Genomic DNA, 24744 nt, shown 5'->3' with positions numbered 1-24744 from the left:
ACACCAGGCGGAGCATTTACAAAATGTCTGTTGTTGAAGATTCATTGAAAATCTGACATACAATTATGCACACAGTCAAAGCTTCATTCATTTGTAATTATGATGTCGGACACAATCAGCTTCAAAATATTCAGATTACACTTTATGCATGATTGACAGAGCTTTGACAATGACCTCAAAATGTAGCAGAATATTGTACATCCCTCAACATGTTATGTCCCCCTAAGGAAATACAAGGAAATTAATTCTCTATAAAATTAAAAAAAGCAAATATGTAATAAATATATCAAGTTTCAAGATATTGAATCTGTTATGTCACATGTTCATAAGCATTTTGTTTGATGACCAAAGAAACATTGTAAAAAGACATTTAGCACCATGTAATTGACCGCTTGCTAAACTTTACAGTGATAATGGGGCAGATTTAATTGCCAAAATTCTTAGTAATGTTTAAACAGTAGAACACAAAATAAGCCTCTCATGTCGTTACGGTGATTATTGATTTTTTCCCTGTTGAAATTATGTTGTTAGCATCATTTAAATGTTATTGCAAATTTGATTGTATACATATCCCAAAAATAATATAATAATAATAATATCCAGCAAATAATCGATGCAAATGTAGAAATCAAAAAATGTTGTAGATCTCATAGTTTATCAAGTTAGCCCTTGTCTTGGGTATATTAGGTATTTTTATAAGAAATCTAACATAACAGTGTTGGCTATGCAAAGCAAGACATAAGTTTGATTTTACGCTTTATTGATTGTATTTTTGAATTTGTGTGAAGTAAAGTATGTGTCACTTTTAACCTTAAAAGTGTTTTCAGAAGAGGACGGTGCTGAAAATGATGATCTCTCTGGTAAAGGATTTGGTAGATGTAGCTGTATGATGTCCCCAAATCCAACAGCACAACAGCTGTTGAAAAATACCGGGAGGACAGAGCTACTAACGTTACCCCACTGTGTCAGCATCCAAGACTGGCTTCCATGCAGAGGGTAAATACCCTACACTGTAAAGAAAAGATGGACGACATGACAGCTTACAAAAGTGAAGCCAAAATACAACTGCAGTATAGGCCCTAAACCTTGTCTCCTCCATATTAGTGGCTGGGACATGGATCAAACTAAAAAGTCATACATTTTTCTCAAAGATGGTTTTGGTCATTTTAGGTAGCTCTTATAACACTGATGCTTTTTCAAATGCTCATATTTCTGGCATATGGTTGTATTTTGTTATTTGATGCTATTGGGGTGAAACATCATGACTGACAGATAAGACTGACTCTTGATTCGTCAAGCGAGTGTATCAACGTGAACGCGTAGACTCTGGCTACAAATGATGTCCTTGGTACAAGATGGCAGCGTTCATATCTGGGATATTTCTGGCCTGTTTTCTGAATAGTGGGAGGAAGTAGACTCCATCTTAGTTAACTAATAAAAAGCTCCTTGGCCTTTGAAGTATGATCGGTACCTGTCTAGCTAATAAGCTTTTTAGCCAGGCATGCTAACATTTGCATTTTTGCTTAAAATATAGCAGATAAAAACACAGTTGAAGATTTTTTGGGGACATTTTTGCCCTTGTGTTTCAGGGTTTTTTAAAACTGAATTGAACTTTCTAACTTTTCTAACTCTAATATGGTGCATTACAGCTCCAGGCACAATGTTTCAACATGTGCGGACATTTAAACCTTGAAAGATCCGCTATGACTGGACTACTGGAGGAGAATGGTTTAGCTAGCGGTCAATTCCCTGCTGACAAATGTTCCAATTTTATCTTTTAACTTTTAATGGCACACTGTATTGTGCATGTGTGAAGAACATGGAGTCGCTGTCTATTAATATCCAAAACCTTAATTGGGTACCGTGTTGTACACAGGCTGCTTCCCTGGTATAAAAGCCCATGAGTTGAATACACTGTTTTACATCAGATAACAGTCACAGACAGTCACAGGAGGAGGAAAAAAGCATGTGAAAGTTACCATCAGAGTCTTGATCACTCAGGCATCATTATTATACAGTCTTGCCTTCAGTGCTGTGCTCTTCAGTCGCTCCAGCCACCTACGCACTGTCTAAATACAGCAGACAGTTGTTTGGGCTGATACCACTGATCGTGATGAAAGATACTGTTACTGGTCACTTAACACAGTTTATTTACCAAATATTATCATATAACATCTCGTAAAAAGCACACATGTGGGTATATGAGTGCACAATCAGATAATTGGTTGAATATCACATTTTCAAGAACAAAAACCATTAACTACAAGTGATTAAAATGGTTGATGAAAGTAAATATCTGCACGGCCCAGCGCAGCAAGATCTGTTCTCTGTGTTTATTTTTCGTTTGTTCGTCTCTCAGCTTGATTAAATGAATCATAATGTGATCCACATCACAAATCATTAAAGAAATCAAAAGTCACCATGTAATTTATACTTACTGCCAGCAAGATGTATAGGCTGTACATTGTATTTGACAATTAGTGTCCACTTTTTTCTGACTCGTTTCTCTCGTCTCGGGTAATTTCATTTGAGTGGCTCATTTCTCAAGTTGAAAAACGCTACAGGGACTTGAGTCAGGGAGGGACCTCTTACTGACAGCGTGATTAGAAAAAGCAGCAGAAAACGTCTTAGCTTGGCTGATCTTTCATTTGTTCTGCTACTTATTTGCTTATCGTGCTGTTTCCCTGCTCTGTTTATAGCATTTTGCATTTGATTACTTTACCTGACGTAGCCAAGAGGTGCCCAGATTAGGAGAGGTTGAGGAAATATGTTTAATGAGATTAAAGAATCATTCAATTATTATCCTTAATACTCCTCAAGAGGCAGAGCAGAACGTGGAAAGTCATGCTGCTGTTCAGCCTCCTTACTAATTGAGGACATTGCGGGTCAAGCAGGTCATATGCTCACTAATCAATACCGCTCTACCCCGTTATTTCCACTGAGAATAATTTCTATTTTCATTACCCTAGTTCCAGGATGCTCTGGATTGCATGAATTGTCTCTTTTGCTTCTGTACCAGTCCCAGTTCCCTCCAACGCAGCCTGGTGTCTCATTTTGGGTGGTCCACTGGTTGTGTGCAGCACACGTACAGTATTTTGGACACAGTGAATCACAGTGTGCACAGCTCACTGGTGGAGGGAGTGGGTCTGGGGGCAAGGCAGCGCAGGCTTGGAGGGGATTAGGCCCGGGTGGTACCCGGCTGGCCCCGGACCTCCAGGCGCCTGAGTTGGGGGCTCCATGCCCACGTTGAGCTGCAGCGACAGGTGGGCATGGCAGTAATCCAGAAGCGACTGCTCACACCTGTACAACGTCAGAGCACTCAGCTGCCGTGGTATCTAGACAGAGACAGGAAGCAGAAACGGGAAGAAGAGAGAAAAACAACAGAAGCACACGTAAGCCTTCTGAATCTGCCAAAAAAGCCTCAGTTTCAACATTTTATCTGCGCTCCCGATTATTTGGAATTGGCTTAATTTACTTCATGCAGCCCTGGCACCGCTCTGTCATTAATGCAGCCTTGGCCAGTGATACAGTGCACGCCCTAAGACCTGAAATCTGTGGTGCTTTAACACCCACTTTCAGATGGAGTAATTTATATGCAAGATGAAAGCCTAAAGCAAGAGTGCACACATATTTTCTGCCCTCTTTTAAATGGAGTCAAGGCTCCATTTAGAAGAGAGTGCTTATTACATTACAAGCACTTTGCTGATTCAAAGACCCCTCTTAGTTTTACGTGCTACTGTGGTCTGAATTATGTCAATTAAATGGCATAAAGCTGCATCACAGCCTGTGTGATATAGATATTAATATCCTGATGTCTATTAATGCTCTCACACGATGCACTCATGCAGCTTGAAATGCAGGACGTGACACAATACAGTGTATGGGAACATTCATATACATATGATCAGAACACGGGACACGTGAAGCCCTTGAGACAATGAAAGTCAACTTCTCTCGGCTGTGATACTCACCTTTCTGCTTCTGTAATAAGAGTTAGGAGCAGAACATCTATTGTTAAATAGGTTGTCTTGTATTATTTCTATTTGCTTAAAGCTGATAGAGTCAGAAATGGCTTTTCGATTGTTTTTTCTCTCTATCTGTTAATGTCCAGTTTCACAGAACTGTCACGGCTGAGGAACAGCTTTTTAAAGGCTGTATTTTCTTTTTTCCTGTTACTATCAGGGTCTATTTGTTCTCCACTTTAATAGGAAGATTAGTTGAAAACACTCTATTGTCTAATTAAACAGATGAACTTTGCACAGTACTTCAGCGGACTTAATAATGAATTCATGAGCAACAATGCTCTGAATGCGAAATGAGATAAGTGTGTGTGGGATCTGGGAGTTCTCTTTACAAAGTATCAAGGGGAGAGGCTACATCGAGGACTTGTTTTGTCCAATTATCGCAATAGAAACAAACATGTAAGTGGTAAAGTCAATATAAATTTGGTTGGTCGGCTGGTTGAGACAATAGCCCTCGGTCTCCATCTCTCCTGTGTGCACTCACAACCTTTGTCTAAACTGCAAGTTTATTCCGCTCGAAATACGAAGGTGCCACAAAATAAACTGAACCGCAGTTACTGAGATATAAAATTATTTCTTTCTTTTGCCCATTGCTGCGAAGCTCTGGGGACAGATCTGTAAATAGATAAATAAATACATATTTAGAAAAGGTATAGTGCTATTATTATATATAGGTCTTCTCACTTTAAAGAGTATGAATAGTCCAGAAGGCATAAAAAGACTTCTCATGACCTCTTACACACGTACAAGTCTTTCTTTGGTACTAAAAATAGCATTTTGTGATTATTGAAGGGTTGTTTTTCAAAATCGTCAAAAGCAAATACGTTTACACCTGCAACGCAAAGTTTGAGAGAGACTGTTTTGTTTGTTGTGTCAGGTTGAATCTGTTGTGCGTCAAACATGAAAAGTAGCTCCTCGTTTTCTGTCGTAATGTGCATTCTGCGTCAAGTAATGTCAAGGCTTGTCTCGGTTTGAAACTGCTCCTTTCAATAAGCAAATACACTTGATGTATGTGATTAAGCATAACATCCAGGTCCAAGTCACTTGTGTAGGAGGTCCAGTTTGATGCAACGTGTGCGGTATTGCCACAGCTTGACCTGAGTGATATTGCGACATTTCCATCCAATAAGTGGATACTTGGAAATCTCATTTTCAAAATAGCATGCATGCAAATCTTTTGGTTCATTTGATATAGATTTGTATGCTTGCATCATAAAAAGCACATATAAAGATACACACAAATATATGCTCGTATTACTTGCCTGCAGCAAATTAAGTGTTGAACTTGATTGAAAAAATAAAACACAGTACATCACGGCCTTTTTTTTTTTTATTGCCTCCTCCTCAAACACTTTATTCAGTTGAAGCCTTTTCCTGCGTTTTGCTTGAACTATCACCTACTGTAGCTTACATAAAATGCACTCTCAGCCCGCAGTTCACTAAGTTACACTCACATTTCCTCCACATGGAGCCTCTCACCATGAATTAAACTATCATTTCTATTTCATGGGCTATTTTTTTTACTTACAGGGGACAGGGTGTTATATCTGCAACTGTTAAATGTTGTGCAGTAGAATTGAAACAGATGATTCGCTCCAGATCGGCCCTCTGAAGTCACACACCACAAATACTGTACTGTTAATTATATGAATTCATTGGGTGTGAGGTGTTCTACAGAGTTGTTCGATTCAGCACTTGTGAATGAGAGTGGTATTCAGTGAAACAGCAGCTGCTGGAAGCTGGGGCTCCACACATCACAGTATGAATTGGCCTATCGACCTTTCCCGACCGCCCTCTGCTCTGCTGTATATCTTGGCACGCTCTCATATACAAATATTCTGTTGTACTCTGAGACAACAATATCTGGAAAGTTATCATGGTGGCAATTATTTTATCTTTGTTCTGATGGTCATGAGGTGAACAGTAGAGCATTTATGTTACATAACGATGGAACCTTTGCATTTCATTGATCACAGCAGCCAGTCTTGATGCAATACAACAAAAACTGAGCTGTGTTTTTCCACACAACCCTGTGTTTTGTTGTTGTGCTGGACCCCTTTGCATTGCTCTGTATTGCCAAACTCACAGAATTTTAAGGATTTTCACTCTGTCCTTAAAGTCTGTGAGGCTGTTCACTGCGGAGGACTACAAGTGTAATGGAAATATGAATTAATGAATAAACAAATAAAAGTCATTGTTTCCCCTATAGGATTTTATGTAGCAGCCGGGGCTGTGCGGCCAGCACAGTCAACAAGAGACTCTGCTCCTCTGCTGTTTTCTAATCACTCACACTTGATCTTTATAAAAACCTGTTGAATTCATATTCATGTTCATGGATAAAAGGGGCGTCGCTTCTTCTGCAACATGAGGTTAAAACACTGTTTTGCGTCATAATCTGCGGGAAGAACTTCTCTCCTGTCTGCAGGTGTGTGTTTGTCCGTCTCAGTCGCTCGAACAAAAAATGATCACATTTATTCAATAATTATGTCGGATCATGAATCCGGATCGTTCTGGTCACTTTAACCCTGATGTCCTGGCTGTGTGGTTCACGTCTCATCTCGTGTTGTATGTAGCAGGTGAACTGCGCACAAAATGTTGGACTTTTTTCCAATGTGTTTAAATACCTGTCTCATAAACTTTCGAGCGAATCAAACAAACACAAAGTAAAGTTCAAGTACTTGTACGTGTCCTAATAACATCTGATTAGTGTTGGTGTTTATTGTTAACGTGTAAAGTGAGCACAGGTCAGCAGGAGACTGAGGAGGGAGAACATGTGTCAGGGTAATACAGCACAGTACAAGGATACTGGGTCTATAATGTGCATCTGCCGTGACCCTGAAGCAGCAGCGGCAATCATTTTGCAGCGGTGAGATGAACGTTGCGGAAACACTTTATATATAATTCCTGTTTTTACTGACCATTTAAGCTAGGGTTGGAAAACCTGGACAAGTTAGCAAGAGCAGGCTACACTTTAAAAAACTGACCGAATAAGCCGTGACTCGCTCGTTAACCTCTAGCTGTCGTCTGTGCTTCAGCGGTTTATGTCTCTACAGCTGAAAACTCTGGAAATGTGCAGTAAGAGCACGGCAGGGTGGACGCCGGCAGGCAGGACAGTTAGTGACAGACAGGTTCACCAGCCAATCATTTCATTTGAGGATCGGCCGTGCTTATTACAGTCCTGCGAGGGCCACAGACACCAGCTTTTTTCAGACAACTCTATTTATTGATCAGGACGTGAAGAGGATTTCAACAGATGAGATAAAAAAAAATTTTCAGAAACAAATTATCAATCCAACCTTTAAACTATGATACGATGGCACTCTGTATGTATTTATGAATAAATACATTTCAATGAAAACAAAATTGTGAATGCATGTTTAAATTATCGAATTAGTTATGAATTAATGAATTGCTTTAATACTTTTCGTGACTCGTGGTCCTCCATTGACCAACATGACCACTGCTGGAGCCACAGATAGTATGGATGAACAGTGTAGATGCCTGAAGCAGCCCTGGTACGGCTGAATATTATCAATGAATGTGTCAGCTTTAAGACTTTATAATTACAGATGAGTCTGGTGTAGTGATTATAAAAACACTCTAACAAAGTGTTGCTTTTTTTAATTCCAACAACGTCTTAATATCTTTAAGTCAGACAACCGATTATTAAACGTCTCCTCCTCCAGTGTTTTTGTACCAGATATTAAACAGCTTTTCTCACTCATTGTCAGTCACTGCAGATAAAAACACCCACTAATGATTAAGATGAGTAAAAGCATGTCTCTTAATAAGTGTGATGAAGTCTCCAGTTGAGAGTAATTATATTCAGATAAATACATTTTTTTTGGATAGTGTTAATCACAAATCAACATTCAAGTCAAACAAATTCAGTCTATTTCCTGTTTCTGATGAGCAAGATAAAACATTTAAAAATCTGCATTTCTAAAGCAGTTAACTTAAACAGAATCCGTTACGTGCCTTGGCATAGATTAAAAGAAAAGAATAAAAGCATTTTTGGCCAACCCGAGCAGAGTGAGCATTCAGGTTTAATCAGGAATATTGAGGAGATGCTGGCTGTTGTGGTTGGAGCTCTTAGAGAGGTGAGTCATTGGCTAGCGTAGCTTGGACGGCCGCCAACAGAGCTGCTTAGGGCTGAACGCCGCATTCAGTCGGATTTCGCCTGAGGCACGATCACCATCTTTCCTCAACTTTGATGGCTCAGGAAGTCCTTTCCAATCGAGTTGTGCACCACCCAACCGGATGAATGTGAGATGAATTCAAATCTCTTGATTACAATGGCTATCTGAGAATAGCCTTGTTTCCTCTTGACAAGTGTAAGTCATTATTCAGTGAGTCACTGGCCACTGGCCAAAGTAATAAAGCGAGCATCTGGCATCGGCCCGATCTTGTCCTCACTTTATATTAACTGTTTAAACTATAGCTCAACCTATTTACCCTGAGGTAGAGAGAAGAACAAAACTGGGGGACACTAAACCACTCCTCCTCCACCTTATTTTAAATTTACATTGTGGAAAGCATTTACACCTGAGGTGAGATCCCATTTCAATTTGATCACATGCTTCCCTTGTTGTTGCATCTCCCTCTGAGCTAAAGTCTCCCATCACGGAAAATCTGTTGAGTTTAAAATGATAAGAAATGATCTCAGTTGGTCTGCAGTTTGTCACCTGTTATTTTATCTCATATCAGTTTTGATCTTTATAGGCTGCTAATACAAAAAAATGAAGTGGCTAAAATTGTGATAAAGAACAGTATAAATTACAAAAACATAAAACGCAGGGGGAAATAACAAAAGATACAATTTGGAGAAAATGAATTGCAGCTGGATGTAGAGACAGAAATTGGTCTGTAGTGATTGTGTGGGCGTCATACACTTCTAGTCTGCCCTCAGCAAAACATAAGCACTGAAATCCCCACCTCAGGCTATATCACAAATTATGCCCGACCACTTCTAGTGAGCAATTCTGCTCAACACGGTTTAGCACACAGCTAGTCATTTTGTGATGTTACCATTTCACAGAATTTCTGAGACCTAGTTATTCACCACCAATGTGTAAAAACAGGAGACATTTTGGGAATACATTTCTCTGTTTCCACAAAAGAAAATTAATACTACTTTTGTGTCCCTTTGGTAAATATGCCCTTAAACATAAAAAATATATACAATAATTATCCATGTTGTGCTGAAAGGTAAGCTCCACATTTTTCAGACTAGAGACTAGGGGAAATGAACAACTCGGAAAAGTCTGGAAACATTTTGGTACACAAGTTGCTGTGCTGCTTATGTCATCGCTTTTAAACAATTAACATAATTGTACAATCAGCTCTAAATAGTAGCTTTTGGTGTGAACTTATCAAATGTTACACTTTTGACACTTGCAAACTGCATGCCCATCTCTCACTAGCACCTAACATCACTTTTTAGCTTATACAGACGTTTTTATGATAGACAGGCATACATTTTGAATTATTCATATGCCTGATATATGCCTCTTTGTTATAGTGCAAATGGATGGAGGTGTCAATGTGTTGTTGAAACACATAAATACAACATGAGCACATGAGAACATGAGACGTCAGAACAACGACATAGAACCTTAAGCATGTGAACACACATTTAGAGTATAGATAAGACCATTAAATAGATTTATTGCTTCATGTGCCAATAATAGAAACCTTCAATGTTACATAAAAAAAATCTCTATCACAAATTTTATAACAAAAGGCCCAGTTCTTCAACAAAGCACTCAACTGGCCCACTCTAATGCACTTTGCTGCAGATGTAGAGGAGGACAATAATAGAAACTCATGTGACACAGCACACAGCAATTAATGCTAATTTGCTAATTCCTGAGCTATTAGCTTTGGATTGCCAATAAAAACATTTGCATATGTGCCCCCCCCCCCCCCTTTTTGCACTGCTCTGAATGTAGGTCAAGCTGCAGCTAAATGATTCCAAATTAGGTGATAGGCAGCTGCACCATGCCAGCATGCCTGAGACTGGCACGGGAGGACCGAGCTCTCATTGGCATATTAACAACATCCTCGGCCTGAGCTGTGCTGCTGCTCCCTGTCAGCAGGATAATTCACTCAGTGGTCAACGCTGCGGCGGGGGAGCGCAGACAAGCCTCTATTATCATCACTGTCTATTAGGCTACACACACACCATGGATGCTGAATGGCAACGGCCACACATAAGACCCCCTTCCCTGGTAGTTGCTTAGCATGAAAAAACTAGCATGGATTAACTAAATTATGTAGCACATACTGTGGCTACAACACACATTAAGATTTGAGTATTGTACATATTCATTAATACTAATGCTTTGAATGTGCGTGAAAACCTAGGAAGGATTTTTGCACAATAAAAGATAATAATTAATAAACCATACAACAAATATTACAGAGAGCAGACCATTAGTCCCCTCACAGTGAGGTTTAAGAAGTAATCAGCCGAGAAAAAAGGTCGGCAAAAAAAATAAATCTGAAAGGCAACTTAAAGTCTGTCATTGTAATATGGTCTATGCTGGAATTCCAGAAAGATCATCTTTCGCTGACTTTAATATTCACCATGTAATTACATTTCTATTTGAAAAGCATTTTGCATTTGTCAAAATAACCATAATCCTTCAGATGTGAGGATTTATCGTCTCCTAATGCCGCTCATCCCATTTTCTGCTCATCAATGTTGGCAACGCATACTTAGATTTACAGTTATTTACTGGATGGACAATTTACTACAGAGCCTCTCCTGATATATGTTGATTTAAGTAACCTGAATATAGAAGCCAAGTAATACAGATGCATTGATTAATCCTTATATACCGAACAGGAGGCATACGGTGAGAAGATGTGTTTGTGCTGCAGTGTTTGGTTCATTATCGCCCCACACAGTCCTGAGTGCACCCACACACCCACAGACACACACTAACACACTCACACAGTATTTGCTGATGCTGCTTGTCAAAACAACCATTAAATGGCTCATTCCTGAAAAAATTAAAATATGTCGCTTCTGAGGTCACAGTTGTTTACTTGGGAGGGTGATGGTATCACAGAGTGGTGTAATGCTCTTTCATTTTTATTCATGGCTTCATAGGTGATTTACGTAACAAGCATTGCACTTCTTTTACTCTGTGACTTGCATCGCAGTAGGACTAAATATAGCTGTCCTTGATGCAATCCCACTAATCTTTTTAACAAGAAAAATAAATCTACAGTATAGGCTTTTTTTCCATTCAGACAAGGAACAAAAGTAATCCAATTTGACAGTAGGACAGATGTTGTACTAACATGCCCACAGTGTACAACATGCAACATGGAGTATAAACTGTGAGGGATTTTTGTTCGTATAGTACGACTGCTAGAAGCTTATGTTGGTATTATTTTTTTTTAAATATAGTTTCATGAACAGACGAAATCTGATTTACAGACGAAAATGGAATAATTTTTTACTATGGCCTTGGACTGTCCAAGAAATCACTTTTGATCAGTTCTTCTCTTCTAAAGCAAGAATCCAAAGTAACCAAGACTCAGCTGTGAATATTAGAATAATATTCTAGTGATGTCCACTGTCAACGCTCAGTAAACTTCACAGACAGCAATGAGCTACCTCTGGGCAGTTTAATATAAATCTGCTAATACATATTCTTACATTAACAGTGGGTCACATATGTGAAAGGGGTCAGTCACTCACTTGATATAGCAAGTAAGCCATAACACATGTTGTGTTCCGACTCATACATTTATACACCCAAGTGCAGGTATGATATAAATACTCAAAAAGATAAAAAGGTTGACGTTTGAATGACAAATGAAATGATCTCTTAATTTGCAGTGAAATGAAGCATGTGACAATCCACCTTTGTCGGTGGTTGGTAAAAAAAAACAAACTTGTTTTTCCTGCATTATCCTAAAGTTTAAGTCCATTTAGTCTGACCCAAAGTCTGACCCAAAGATTTGGTATGCTCCCTCAGACACAGTGTGAACCTAGCAACAAGGATCTGAAAGAATAGCCTCTGCTGGTTTCTTGTTGAATAGGACTCTGCTAAAGTCTCTTTCCCCAACTAGACCAGTTGAATAGTCTTCAAAGTAATTTTGATGGTGGGAAAACAAAACTTCTAAAATACCATCTAACAGAAGCTTCCTGGAGTATTTAAATATAACAAATAAGGTACATTTAGTTTGGTATTGAACTACAAACTGTGACTTGTTTCAGCTAAAGATCCTAATACGCGCCTATAAGCAACTAGACTGGTAAACTGGTATTTGGTTCATATTTCTACATTTTTTTTTTTCAGGTTCATATGGTCTGTGTGACCTTTGACTTCTTAAATGTAATCACTTTAACTTTGAGTCCAAGTGACAACTGATCAAAAGTTGAAGAAATTCCCTGAAGCAGTCCTGAGATATCACATTCAAGAGGCCAAAACCAGGCCCCCCGTGACTGTGACCTTTGACAACCAAAATCGAATCTGTGATCAGTGAGTCCAAAGGAATATTCGTATTTGATACGAATATTCATATCAAATTTGAAGACAATCCCTCAAGGCTTTCTTGAGATAGGATGTTCACGAAAATGGGAAAAACAACCTGAAAACATAACGCCCACTGACTGTTGCAGGCGCAGAGGCATAAAATTAAGATCTGAAAAGAGACTTGGTGAACAGCTGGAAAATCCTAAAAGGCAAACAGAGCCAAACCTGCTTTATAAGGGTGAACCAACCAACCAACCAACCTACCTACCTACCTACCTACCTACCTACCTACCTACCTACCTACCTACCTACCTACCTACCTACCTACCTACCTACCTAAAAGATCAGTCTTCTGTTTCTTCTGTTTCAAAATTCTACCAAAGGCATCCATGTATATTTGTCATTGATTTCTGATGAGACAAAATCACCACATTCCTTTCTGGTGTTAATAGTGGGAGGTCTGTACTAGTGACAATGTGGGGAAGAAACTTAGGACACACCAGTTACCAGGGCTGTTACTATTGTGATTAATGCAACACAGGGAAACCTTCCTTGTGTTTACACTCAGTGGACAGATCTGTTCTATTTGGACATTTCTTGACCATCATTGGTTTTGAAGCAAGAATTTGTTCTGACACAGTGGCAGCAGGAACAGGCAGAGGGCAAATCCCTGACAGTGCCATTTGAGAAATGGAAAAACAGATTTTCCAAGAGGAAAGACAACCATTTCCAGTCCTGTATCCATCTAGCAATACACTCGATGGGTGCAGGACTGGTCATGACCGTCATTGGTTCTACGTTCTTCTTGGAAATCCTGTTTTCCATTTCTCAAATGGCCCTGTCAAGGATGTTGAGCAGCGATTGTTTCAAAGACTGACAGGGCGTGATGGTGGGATCATCTGTATGACCCAGAGCTGAGAGCACAACAATGTATTTTAGATGTCATAAAATGAATTGTGGATATCCATAATGAGGTTTTTTGTTCTGCTCACAACGTATAATTGATATTCAAAATCACATCGTGGATATCTGGGATGGTTTTTCATGATGGATATCTGACATAAAAATTATGACAAGTAACCATGGGATTGTAGATATTTGAAATGGGAGTTTTTTTCTAAGAAGTATTGTATGTGTATTGTGGATGAATGAATTAAAAACCCAATAGACATGAATTCAATAAAAAGTGATGTCATTTGTCCTGGGAAGAATGGCATTATGGAAATCTCAAATGTTCCTTTTGTCAAGGCAGAAGTGAATTACAGATATCGTATTATTAAATGTAGAGACAGTGTCTCATTCTTTTTAAGCATTTTTGCATGAAAATTTAATTTAATCTTTAATTACTATTCTGACTCCTGGATATCTAAATTATAATAACAGATAGAGTGTGGTTTGATTAAATGTTAAGCCAACTGAACTAACGTGTGTAACAAGAGATTAGGCACATCAGTGATCAAACCAAACAGCTAATCAAAGGTCAGCACGAGGACTGATTGATAAGTTGGTAGTCTGAAGTCGAAGGAGATGAGTTATAGATCTCTGGTTACATGCTGCATGTGCACTTCAACTCTTTGAGTGCTTCTGCAGAAAGTTTAAAGTTAATAACTTTTGTGGTATTTCTATTTTTTCAGGTAATTGAAAATTTCAAGTCAGCGATGTCTGAGAAAATGTTCATCGGCCTTCGTGCAGTCATGCGCTACTTTGCTCTCAAGGGCTTGTCACTTGAGGAGGTCCATGAGGACATGGCAACGCTAGAGGAGGGTGCACCTTCGGCAGAGAGAGCCTGGAAGAGACCTCCATCGTACAAGTTCAGTCATTTTCTGGAGGTCAAAGACGCTGACTCATACAAAGAAGGGATTCATAAGTCCCACAGCTAAATAAATAATGATTAAAAAATGTGCTAGGTCTTCTATAATGGAATCTTTATATCTCAGGTCATGAACTTATCAATCACCCCTACTATTCCAAGTGACCAGTGGAAATGTCAGTTTCCACTAGCCAACTTGTCAAGTGAGTGTTCAGCAGTTGTTAGCATGTAGGGACGGTCGAGTTTGCACTCATCACGGCCATTTGTTCGCAGGACTGCTGTTTTGCACACTGTGCAGAAATGCTTCCTTGTGATTTCACTTTTACGCTTAGCATCCTTTGTGCTCGTATCATGTGCATATGCCTGTTTTTTATGCGTGGGGGTTTGGAGACTAATTAAACGCTGTAAACACAGTGCAGAGGATGATTTGCTTCAGAGCTCTGTGTTTGAGAAGAGGGGGCGACTTCGGCGGCTGCGGGCTGACCACCCGTTAGAAGTCAGAATTGTAAGGAGGGGCAGTAATGCTATATCTGTCCTATTTTTTCACTAAATGAGCAACTTGTTCAACAGAATTACATATTTTGAAACTCAAATGCAGGAGCAATATTTTTCACATTGGAAGTAGTACAGAAATAGTGCCAAGATAAAGTAGCTCTTAAATGTGAAGTTTGGCCCACACAGTCAGGAAGGTAGCACCAAATAGGAAAGTGCCATGACTACAGTAGATTTTTGTCCGATTTTGGTTACTTCAGCAGGAGCCAAGAAAAAGTGTTACCAGCCAGGATACACTGGATGTACTGAAAAAGCGGATTCCTTGAAGCATTAAAGAACTCAGGTAATACCTTTAATCCTGCCATGCAACCATCTGAGAGCTCGGGACGGATGCAACGCAAGAACCAGTTTGGCTACTGATGTATAACTGAAAAGTGCAGCTGAGGAATTTCCATTACTGTTGTCACTGTCACATTTCTTTTGATGGCATGACCTCTTCTAACAACTCAGGCTTAACTGCATTAACTCAGTAGAGAGAGAATCTACACGTTTTGTATTTCAGAGGAGTTGAGAGGTAGTTTATAAGCCGTGGTAAACCATCTCATATAAATTTCATAGAGTAGGACCCAGGATGTTGTCGTGCCATTGCTCCATCCACCACAGAACAGGCTTTTCACTCCTGTCCAGTTTCCATGGTGATAACTCTAAAGAATGGGCTGTATGTCTAACTCTTGACACTGTGGAAGATTGCATGTGTGTTTGTGTCTATATGTGTGTCTGTGTGCTCACACGCATCTGTGCATGCCACATGACATTTTACATGCTCTGTCATTATGTGAATATCTCCTTTAGTTTATACTCAGATATTAAAACTTGAAGAACACACACACACACACACACACACAATTTTCCTGCTTTAGATTGTATCTCTCTCCTGATGATTGGTTTAAGAACCAACGCATCTAAGAGGAAACAACTGTACGATCTATCAGACTTTGTTAATCCCTGTTCGGTTTCCTTCAGAAGGGGCCTCGAGGACGGCCATCTGTTTAAGTGCTAGAGTCTGAAACAGCCTCTGAACTTGAACAGACTTGTCCAATATTGATGTTGCTGAATATGTGAGGCGACAAGAGATGAACTGCAGCCAGCTGTTGGCCTCCCGTGATATTTCCACAGAAGAGCGATGTGCACCAGGAGGGCCGGCTAGATATTAAAGAAGGCCAAGGCCCGAGCAAAGCTTCATTTGCGGTGATGAGATGTGAATATTGCAGAAGGCTAATAAACGACTCGCCAGGCCAACGCTGTGATACAATGGATGCTGGGTGGAACCATACGTTAGCTTGTCATTCTTCTCCCTGTCAAACAAAAGGGGCTGATGTTGATGACAGCGCGTTGCCCCACTTTTAGTAGTTTCAAACTGTCATCTCCACAGAACTGATCTGCAAGATTAATATTTAGTCGATGTCACTGGTTCTTGTGCTTCCCTGGAAGCCTGGGACATAGAAGGACATGTTGGGCGTGTGGTTACTGCTATTGCATCCCTTTGGCGGCGAATAACTGTTTTACCATTATACTGTGAATGGCACTATCACATCATGTACACTCTAAATAACCTGTCTCCCTCTGCTCAACATGTGAGGTCATGCAATGAGCTAGACACACACACACACTGTAGTACAGACATCTTGGATTTTAGAGGTCAGCCTGTTTAAATATTATTTGTTATGCAAAAGGACATAGGAACCACAATTACACTGTAAATAAGGCTGTTTGGTTTTGTATAGTCAGGGCAGGCCAGAGTTTAATGTGGAGTTTTAATGTAGTAAATTAAATTATAAAGACGGTTGTTAACAGAAATTACTCTGATTGTTAATTGGTTGAGAAAAACTGTGAGGCACACACAACAAGATTATTATAATAATATTCTATCGTTCTAATTGACCGCAGGGCTCGAGGAGCAAATTACTGACAAAACACAAACAGCACTATTAGAGAAGGTTTGATATTATTTATCTTGCTGTATAAAGGGGTTGTGCTGCAAAACATGGCAATATAGTGTTCAATCTGAAGATACCCCTTCCCCCTCAACTACAGCATGACCCAACACACAGATTGGAAATCTGTAGTACCAGTTATAAGTGAGTTTGTTGAGCGTATACAGTGTAAGTTATTCTGGACTAGATTTAGAGCCGCAGATTCCCTTAACCAACAGTTTTAGGCTCCGTCAGAGCCCTCGTGCACTACTTCTATCTCTACCACTGCACACTACAGTTACCTGAACCCTTTGTGCTGCTGCTCTCTCTGTGCCAAAAGCTTTTCACTTTCCACTCATGGCGAACCCCTGAAAAGGCTTTCACTGTGAAGTAGCTTTGGTCACCATGGATAGCCTCAAACTGCTTTACTACTAGTTCCACACATATCAGTCAGCACCAAGATGGAGACATCCATGTGTGAGGTGCTTTCTTTCAGGTCATCAGATCAGTCTTAAAAAGGATAGAGGTGGAAGCAGCTGGTTGAGCCTTTATCTCATGCATCAGTGTTTTAAGAAGAAACTACAGTGGCTCCTGAGGACAAAGCACAAGAATGTAAGAATGAACAGAAGTGATGAACAGCTTTAGGGTTTTTTTTACGTACTGAGACCTTTTACAGTTTCAGAAATAAATCTGCAACCATCATCACCACGGGGCCAAGCAAACAGTCCATTCCAAACAGCCATGTTTAGAACGGCTACTGCACTAGTGCAACAAATACCAAAACACATACAAATAATGTCGGCTTGGAAAATTGCTCTGATGTCTTCAGATATGTCAGGGCGGGGGTCATCTCAGCTGATCACAGTTCAGCTCCTGAGATGACTGGCCTTGCACAGTGTGGTGCCGTCACCAGGGAGAAGAGTCTTATCTCCAGCAAGCCCCATGGTAATTATAGCATTTCTAAATATATATCATTTTGTCTGAAGGTGAAGCTGAGTGATCATAAATACAGTACTTTGTTGATTGAGAGATTCTTCTTATGTGTGCAGATATATTACCACATTTAAGTCCTGGAGTATTGCCGCTGTAGCAAACTCTTGTCCAGTGTGTTTTCCCTTTTGTGTTTTGGTATTTGTTGCATGTTCTGAATTTTGAATCTTTTTCCCTCAAAGTTTTTGTTTCTGCTCTCATATGTGCTTTGTTCTTAGGGGCCAGAAAAACACCCACTTGCACAGGTGTTTCTCCTTATTAGCATTCAGGTGATTATTTCTCTATCCAACCTCAACATCTTATTCCTGTTTTTCCTGTTTTCTGTTAAAGTTGGTGAATTTCTGGCTTCTGTCTGAGGTGCTATTCTCCTTTTTTGTTCACTGCTTGTGCTAACTGCCGAGTATTTATTACCAACAAACTGCTGGCAACATAAAATGCATCGTTCCCTGTATGCCAGAAGATGTCTTATGGGAAAGACCTCACAGACAGTGGGTGTTTAAAAGAGGAACATAACTGTCTTCCTGCAGTGACAACACTTTGAATCACTGCTGTGCTACAATATGTCAGCCAATAATGTGCACTATAGCACAACACGTTTTTGCTTTTTTTAAATGAAAGTGTGACAGATTTTTGCTTAAAAGAATAATTGTGCAGCCAAGCATTTGGGAGTTACATTAATATGTGCAGTTTGACAAATTGAGCTTTTCTGCTAGGATGTTACCAACAGGTAAAACCGGTTTTGCTGAAGCTGGGAGTAACTACGCTTTGTTAAAGCCTTCCCCGTCACCCCGTCTGCTTCACTCCCCTCCTCTCTCTGCCTCCCTGCATTTCTTCCTTCCTCTGTCTAACCAGCACCTCTGCAGCCACATCAGTTTGATGGTCCACTTTATTAAGATGAATGAATCTCATCCGTGTGCCGCCTTCCCTCATTTTGCTGCGGAACATTCCCCGTGTGTTGTGTGGATATTAGATGCTCAGCTGTCACCTTGGGTAGCCTGACAGCGTCTCCCTGGAGGTCACCTTGGGGGATGGAAGTTCACAGTCCCAGTGCAAACGTTCTGTTTCCCCGACAAAACTGCTGCAGCATGACTCAGTTACACCGTCTGTCTGCTGAACATGGTGCAATGTACCCGGCACAATGTATCAGTAATAAATCACGTAAAGAACGAGCGGAGAATGAAGGGAACAGGGGAGTGGAGGTCAGCAACCTCAATGTTTTCTGAACAACATATATTTAAATTCATTGATATGGTGACGTATACTGAGGCATAACTGATGTCAGTGGGGTCTGTCTGTATCCTGCAGTGTTATATGAGATGAGTCTGGGTTTTCTGGGCGAAAGCACAAACCCTGCATTTGTGCTTTAATCCTCGCCGGATTGGAGACAGTAAATGTGACTGAACACAAGATCTAATGGTTCAGTTTGATTTCAGTTTGATTATTTGGTGGTGCTCACAATGGGGAATAAACAACAAGCAGATTAAGGGTTGACTATGTACTTTGCTCAGCAATCACATTAATTGAGAATCTTCCGCCACTGCTGTGGTTTGAAATGCTTATTTTTAGTCATGCTGCTGGCGTCACAGGGGGGGGCGGCAGAATAGGTCGTCTGATTTGTCAGTACAACCTTAAGCCTGGAGCTGAGTTAAAGCTGCTTTGATCCAGATTTTTGTATTAAAAGTGGATCAAATGAGGATGTCCAAGTAATGAGGACTACCTCGTAGTGATGACTCCACAGAGAGACGGCGTCCAATATTACACTTCACCCCAGCTCTGCAGCTCATTGTAGTGCAAACCTAAGCTGTTTTCAGACATGACCTCCGGAGGAACTCTGTAGAATTGGTTCCCGACTTTCTCCAGAGTTTGCCTTTTACACATGAACAACGTGGCGGGAGATTCTCTGCTCAGACGCTTTCACAGCAACACAGAAATCTCTGGAGCGTTCTCGCGAGGGGTGGTGCAGCGGACAGAAGCACGACTTATCATATTAATTTTGCTGCGGAGATCACTTGATTCCCCCCCCCAACCCCCTAACTCGGACATTTGTTTAGTGATCAGAACCACAACTCCAAATGAATGTTACTTAATTCCTGTTTGGTGTGTACCATGTTATAGCTAATGGCAACAACTTTATGATGTAATAATATGTCATCAGTGTGTTTGCAGCTTGTTTTGCTGCCCCCAAGTAGCTTTAAAGAAAAATATGAAATTAAATATACATGTTCCAAGCTCTTATCACTTGTCCTTTTGTTTATTGCATAAGCAAGGGAGTGATAGTTTCATCTGCGTTTGTTTTGTTGTTGTTTTTTTTGTCTGTCAGTTTGCAGCATTGCACAAAAACTACTGGTATGGATTCTGATCAGGAGAAGGATCCAGGAATTTATTTTCACATTCCTTTCCATTGCAAGATTTGGATGTTTTTAACACTTTCCCAGATATTATTTTATGAATCTAAATGAAATGAAAATTTGGGAACTGATACCTATGAGTGTCTTCAGCTTGAGTGAGTTGGGCCTTGGCGGAGGTATGTGCTCCTCTGAGTGCCTTTATACTTTATTAATCTCATTTATCATCCATCTCTTTTTGCTAAAAACAGAATAGTGTTTCTCCTTTCTCTTCCTGTAAAATCTTACAAACTTTTTAAAGACTTAATATATTGAACTTGCAGGTGTATTCACACATTTGTTTAATCAGTTCATACCTGCATACAAGATGCATGTTCAGGTCAATGTAGTCCAAAACATATACACTTATATTTATACCTGTAGTTTATATTTCTTAGGACTGTGGTTGAGTCAGGATTAGTTTATTTCTCCTTTATCTAAGGATGATCTAAAGAGGCGGTTTACGGAGGTGTAGGTGACGACCTCTCTAGTCCTCTACATTTGCTCTGTTTCACTCAGTAATACGTTACCTTTGAAAAGATAAAGATGTTCAAACTTCTTTAAGTTCTTTAAGACTTTAAGTCTGACATTGTGAACTTTCCACGCTGCGTCTCGTCCCTGTTGTGCGAGGATCTGAGAGCAGGGAAATGTTTCCATTTTTCATCCCCGGATTTTCTTTCCTGGTGTGTAATGAGCATTAAAGTCTCACATGGGCCTCTAGTGTGGCTATCGACTTCAAGCTTTTTAATGTGATGAAAACTGGCACAACAGAGCACTTTCATTAGCCAGTGTCTAAATTCTGTGTGCATAGTCTATTAATTACAGGATTACAATGCTTGTTCCAGTCTGTTGTAGCAAAGATCATGGAGTGCTGAAAAGAATAGAACAGGAGAGGGGCTTCATCTAAATAAATACATGTGAAGAATACAAGCAGCTGTTTGTATTGCACCAATAAATAACAATAAGATGTTCTTTTAAAAAGCAATTAAATCTATCTGCACTATCCTCCTAACAGCGAAGGCCAACACGCCTAATAGTTATAAATGATAGAGATCAAGAAGGGGAGAATATATCCTGCTTAGAAATAAGTTGTCTGTTTTTCCTTTGCCAAACTTGGGGCTTCCTTCCTCTCTTTCTTTCTCTCTTTAGCTGCTGTCACACACAGCTGACATTAGTATTCCGATAAAGCCTCCTTCAAGCAGTGTTCGGTGCCAGTCACTTAATTTGTCATTTATTGCTCCATGACAACTGAAGTAATTGAACCTCTTGCCCATGGATGAGATCAGCCAGCCTCGTGGCCATTTTCTCTCATTCTGGGAGAGATGGATCTATAGGACCTTGGTACAAATAAGGGCACAGATCTCATTTTATGGGGCATTGAGATGGTTAGTATGTAGCCAGGCCATGAAGGCCTTTGAGATGTTTATTACATGCCTCAGAACCCCAGCAAAGGCTAACTGGGCTTCAGATAAAAGGAGGAAATTGGAGAGTATAAGCAGGTATGAAAATAAAGGCGCAATAATACAAGAGATAAAAAAGGACCTTGTGGTTCTTTTCAACGAAACATTTTGTCCAAATAAATCATTTTGTAACAGACAATTAGGACGCAGACTAATTATTTAGCTACAGACTGGTTTGATTTAAATGATTATCTCAACATTATCCACCAGGAAATGAAAGTGATTGTGCATCAGATTAAGATACAAAGAATTAAAGATGAATCCCTCATCTGTCGATTAGAATTTTTGTACTGCAAAGAGGCGATCACTGTTTGTTTCTTACCCACACATTGATCTCAGCTAGTGAAGAATATTCACACAACAAAAATAAAAGAGCCTATTGATTTTGATGACCTCCGACCTTTGTTGTAGAGCTAACACAGAGGCAAACTGTGATACTTTAATTATTCTGCCTGACTGTCTGCGAAGGTAATAACTATACTTTGTACACGTGTTTATCCATCTACGCAGCTCACTGTTGACTAAATTCGTGTTGTCATGCACCTTGAGCAATCAAATTATTTCTGGATAGAGATTAATGCTGAATAAACCAGGCAGAGAAACACTCAAGTTGCATTAGGAATGGATTGAAATCTAAATCAATAAATTCCTGGAGGTGGTTTGAGACACATTCAAGTTCATGTCTTAAAGCAACACAATGCAACTTTTCTTTTTCTTTTTTTTGTACCTAAGCTAAATAGCAGCTTCAAAATAAGTTTGATGCTTCACTGGCTTGGAATAGAGAGAATGGTGCCACTTTCAATCCCACTCTTCACTCAACACCCGTTCTTGCTCTACGTTACTTTGGTGAGCAGTTACAATTTCCTGTGCAAAGTGTGTAACTGACTCATAGTCGCAGCTTAAGCTGCCAGTATCATGCCCAGCAAGTTCAAAAGTAATGCCAAACTGTAGATTGGTCAAAAAGTCTTAAAAGTCTATAAAAAACACAGATGATCTCCAATATTGAGCAAGGTCACTTTTAAAATATGAAGAATTCTGAGTTTGATATCATTGTTTCGGCAGCAGATCTCCTGTTTCAGGAAGCCATCAGGGGTAATAACCAGGATTCAGTTGTGTTTCAGTTCATTGAGTGGGACCACGCAGTCAGAGCTCCACTCAACAGATTTATGGTCTTCGCTTATTCTCTACATAAAAAACAATGAATCACTTGAACTCGGAGAGGCTGCAGAGAGCCCTGTTGCTTAGTAAAAGTTAAAAACTGCTGCTTTAAAGACACACATGATAATCCTCCTCCAAGACATGAAGCAAATACTGTCTATATAAGAGGTGTTATTTGACTGCTGTATGCTGCTGAATACATAGTTTACACAATGAAAAAAAAGAAAGTGTCAAGAAATTGTTGGACCAACTTAAAGGTTCAGTGTGTAGAATTCAGTGACACCTAGTGGTGAAGTTGCATGCTGCAGCTGAACACCCCCACCTCACCCTCCCCTTCCCAACATTAAAGAGAAACCTGTGGTGGCCTTAAGTTGTCATAAAAACTCAAAAGGTGTTTAATTTGTCCAGTTTGGCCTACTATAAAAAAAAAAACATGGTGGCCTCTTTAGATCCCTTTCACCTAAATCTTACACACTGGACCTCTATTGCTCCAACTTCAATTGGTAAGACAAAAGTTTGTTCAACTTAAGGTTAACAAGTAAAATTAACATAATAGCTAACTTTAATTTGAAAGGCTTAATTTATTTGTTTGTTACCAATTGAAGTATTAAGTTAGTAAACTATTTTCCTGTTTTTCTTTGTGTGCAGTGAGTTTACCAGAGCTGTTTCATTGAAAACAGCTATCTGTGAATGGGACCGTGATTGAATGGGACAGTTTAACTGATTGAAGATCAGTTAAACTGAACCCAAGTATTTAAGTCGCTGCCCGTAAAACCTCATTAATGAGCTGAAAGTTATAGAGCTAAAAACTGTGGGATTTATTGTGTTGATTAGTCAGCACAAGTGACACATTCTATATCTCACGTAGTCTCCTGGTCCAGTGTTAATGTAAAATCATTAAGCAGTGCAGTTTTATAAGGTTTATTAAAGGTTATCGCTTGAAGAACACGGACAATAATTGAAGTATGAATGTGGGGCCACATGTTGTGTTAAATTAATGAAACTATTTACACAGTGGTGGGAAAATGATGTAACCCTGTGATGGGCTCCATTCAGAGCCAGTGTAACTAAATATAACCATGAAACAATGACAAGCTTCCAGGGAAAACTCATCACGATAACAACACATCCTGTAAAACATACTAAGCTTTTTCTCACATTTAGATCGCTACATTTTAGATGAGAGGGTCTCATCTCAGAGAAATATATCAAACTAGGCCTTTGAATTTCTTTCTGCAAAGCGATGTTACATTTTCTTGTTTTAGGTTGTAATTTGCTCCCCCCTCGGGCCAGTCAGCCATACTTGAAATGCTGAAATGCAATGGTGAGGAGAATAATTTCCCCAAGGTTTGGATCAGTGGAGCTATTAGCACATATATGAGGGAACAAATCATGTACATCGCTTCAGGATGCATCATCAGCGATGAGATGCATTCTCCCTTTAAGCTAACGAGTAATCAGGTATCCATCAAGTGCTCAGAGAGCAGATCCCGGCAAGGTCCAATAATTTCCCCAGTTAGCCATTACCTTCACAGTCCATGTGTGAAAACTTAGCCTTGAGTTTTGACTTTTTCTTTTTCGGACCAAAGGTTGATTGTGGCGCGAAGGGAAAGGTCGCAGGGTCACCAAAACCAATTGTTATCCTCCTTTTGGGAGTATGTGTGCAGCTGTGAATAAGAAGTGTTGTTTGTTTATCTGAGCTTTTGGAGGCGACATTGAAAAAGAACTGAAGTCAGAATAATTTGTAATATATCAGTCACAAACCTGTGAGGCTGAAAGTAACAGCAACAAATAGGTTTTGCTCTCTAATATAACCTGCTTATGCTTAGATTTGCTCTGCATGTACTCAAACTGTACGCTTGCACTCAGAAATCTTTTGTTGCTTGGACAGATTTCCTGTGCTCCAATTTCAGTTCTTTCTCCCTAAACTCACACCTTTGCTCTTGGATGTCTCCTCTGC

General features: G+C 39.8%; 1 protein-coding gene across 2 annotated transcripts in view; it reads right to left on the bottom strand.

Annotated features, from left to right (window-relative positions):
* Window positions 1–1527: 1527 nt before the first annotated feature.
* LOC117767942 (leucine-rich repeat transmembrane neuronal protein 4) overlaps window positions 1528–24744 on the bottom strand; it is a 44684-nt gene continuing 21467 nt past the window's right edge. The window contains exon 3 of one of the 2 annotated variants that reach the window (XM_034595903.1): window positions 1528–3335. In XM_034595903.1, coding sequence (XP_034451794.1) covers window positions 3126–3335 — 210 coding nt within the window. In that variant the 3' untranslated portion in view covers window positions 1528–3125. The remainder of the gene's footprint in view (window positions 3336–24744) is intronic. The other variant, XM_034595904.1, reaches the window with a different exon arrangement.

The sequence above is a fragment of the Hippoglossus hippoglossus genome, chromosome 9 (genome assembly GCF_009819705.1).
Source record: "Hippoglossus hippoglossus isolate fHipHip1 chromosome 9, fHipHip1.pri, whole genome shotgun sequence".
Taxonomy (NCBI): Eukaryota; Metazoa; Chordata; class Actinopteri; order Pleuronectiformes; family Pleuronectidae; genus Hippoglossus; species Hippoglossus hippoglossus.
Note: the sequence above shows the minus strand (reverse complement) of the source record. Positions and strands in the feature narration are given on the sequence as shown.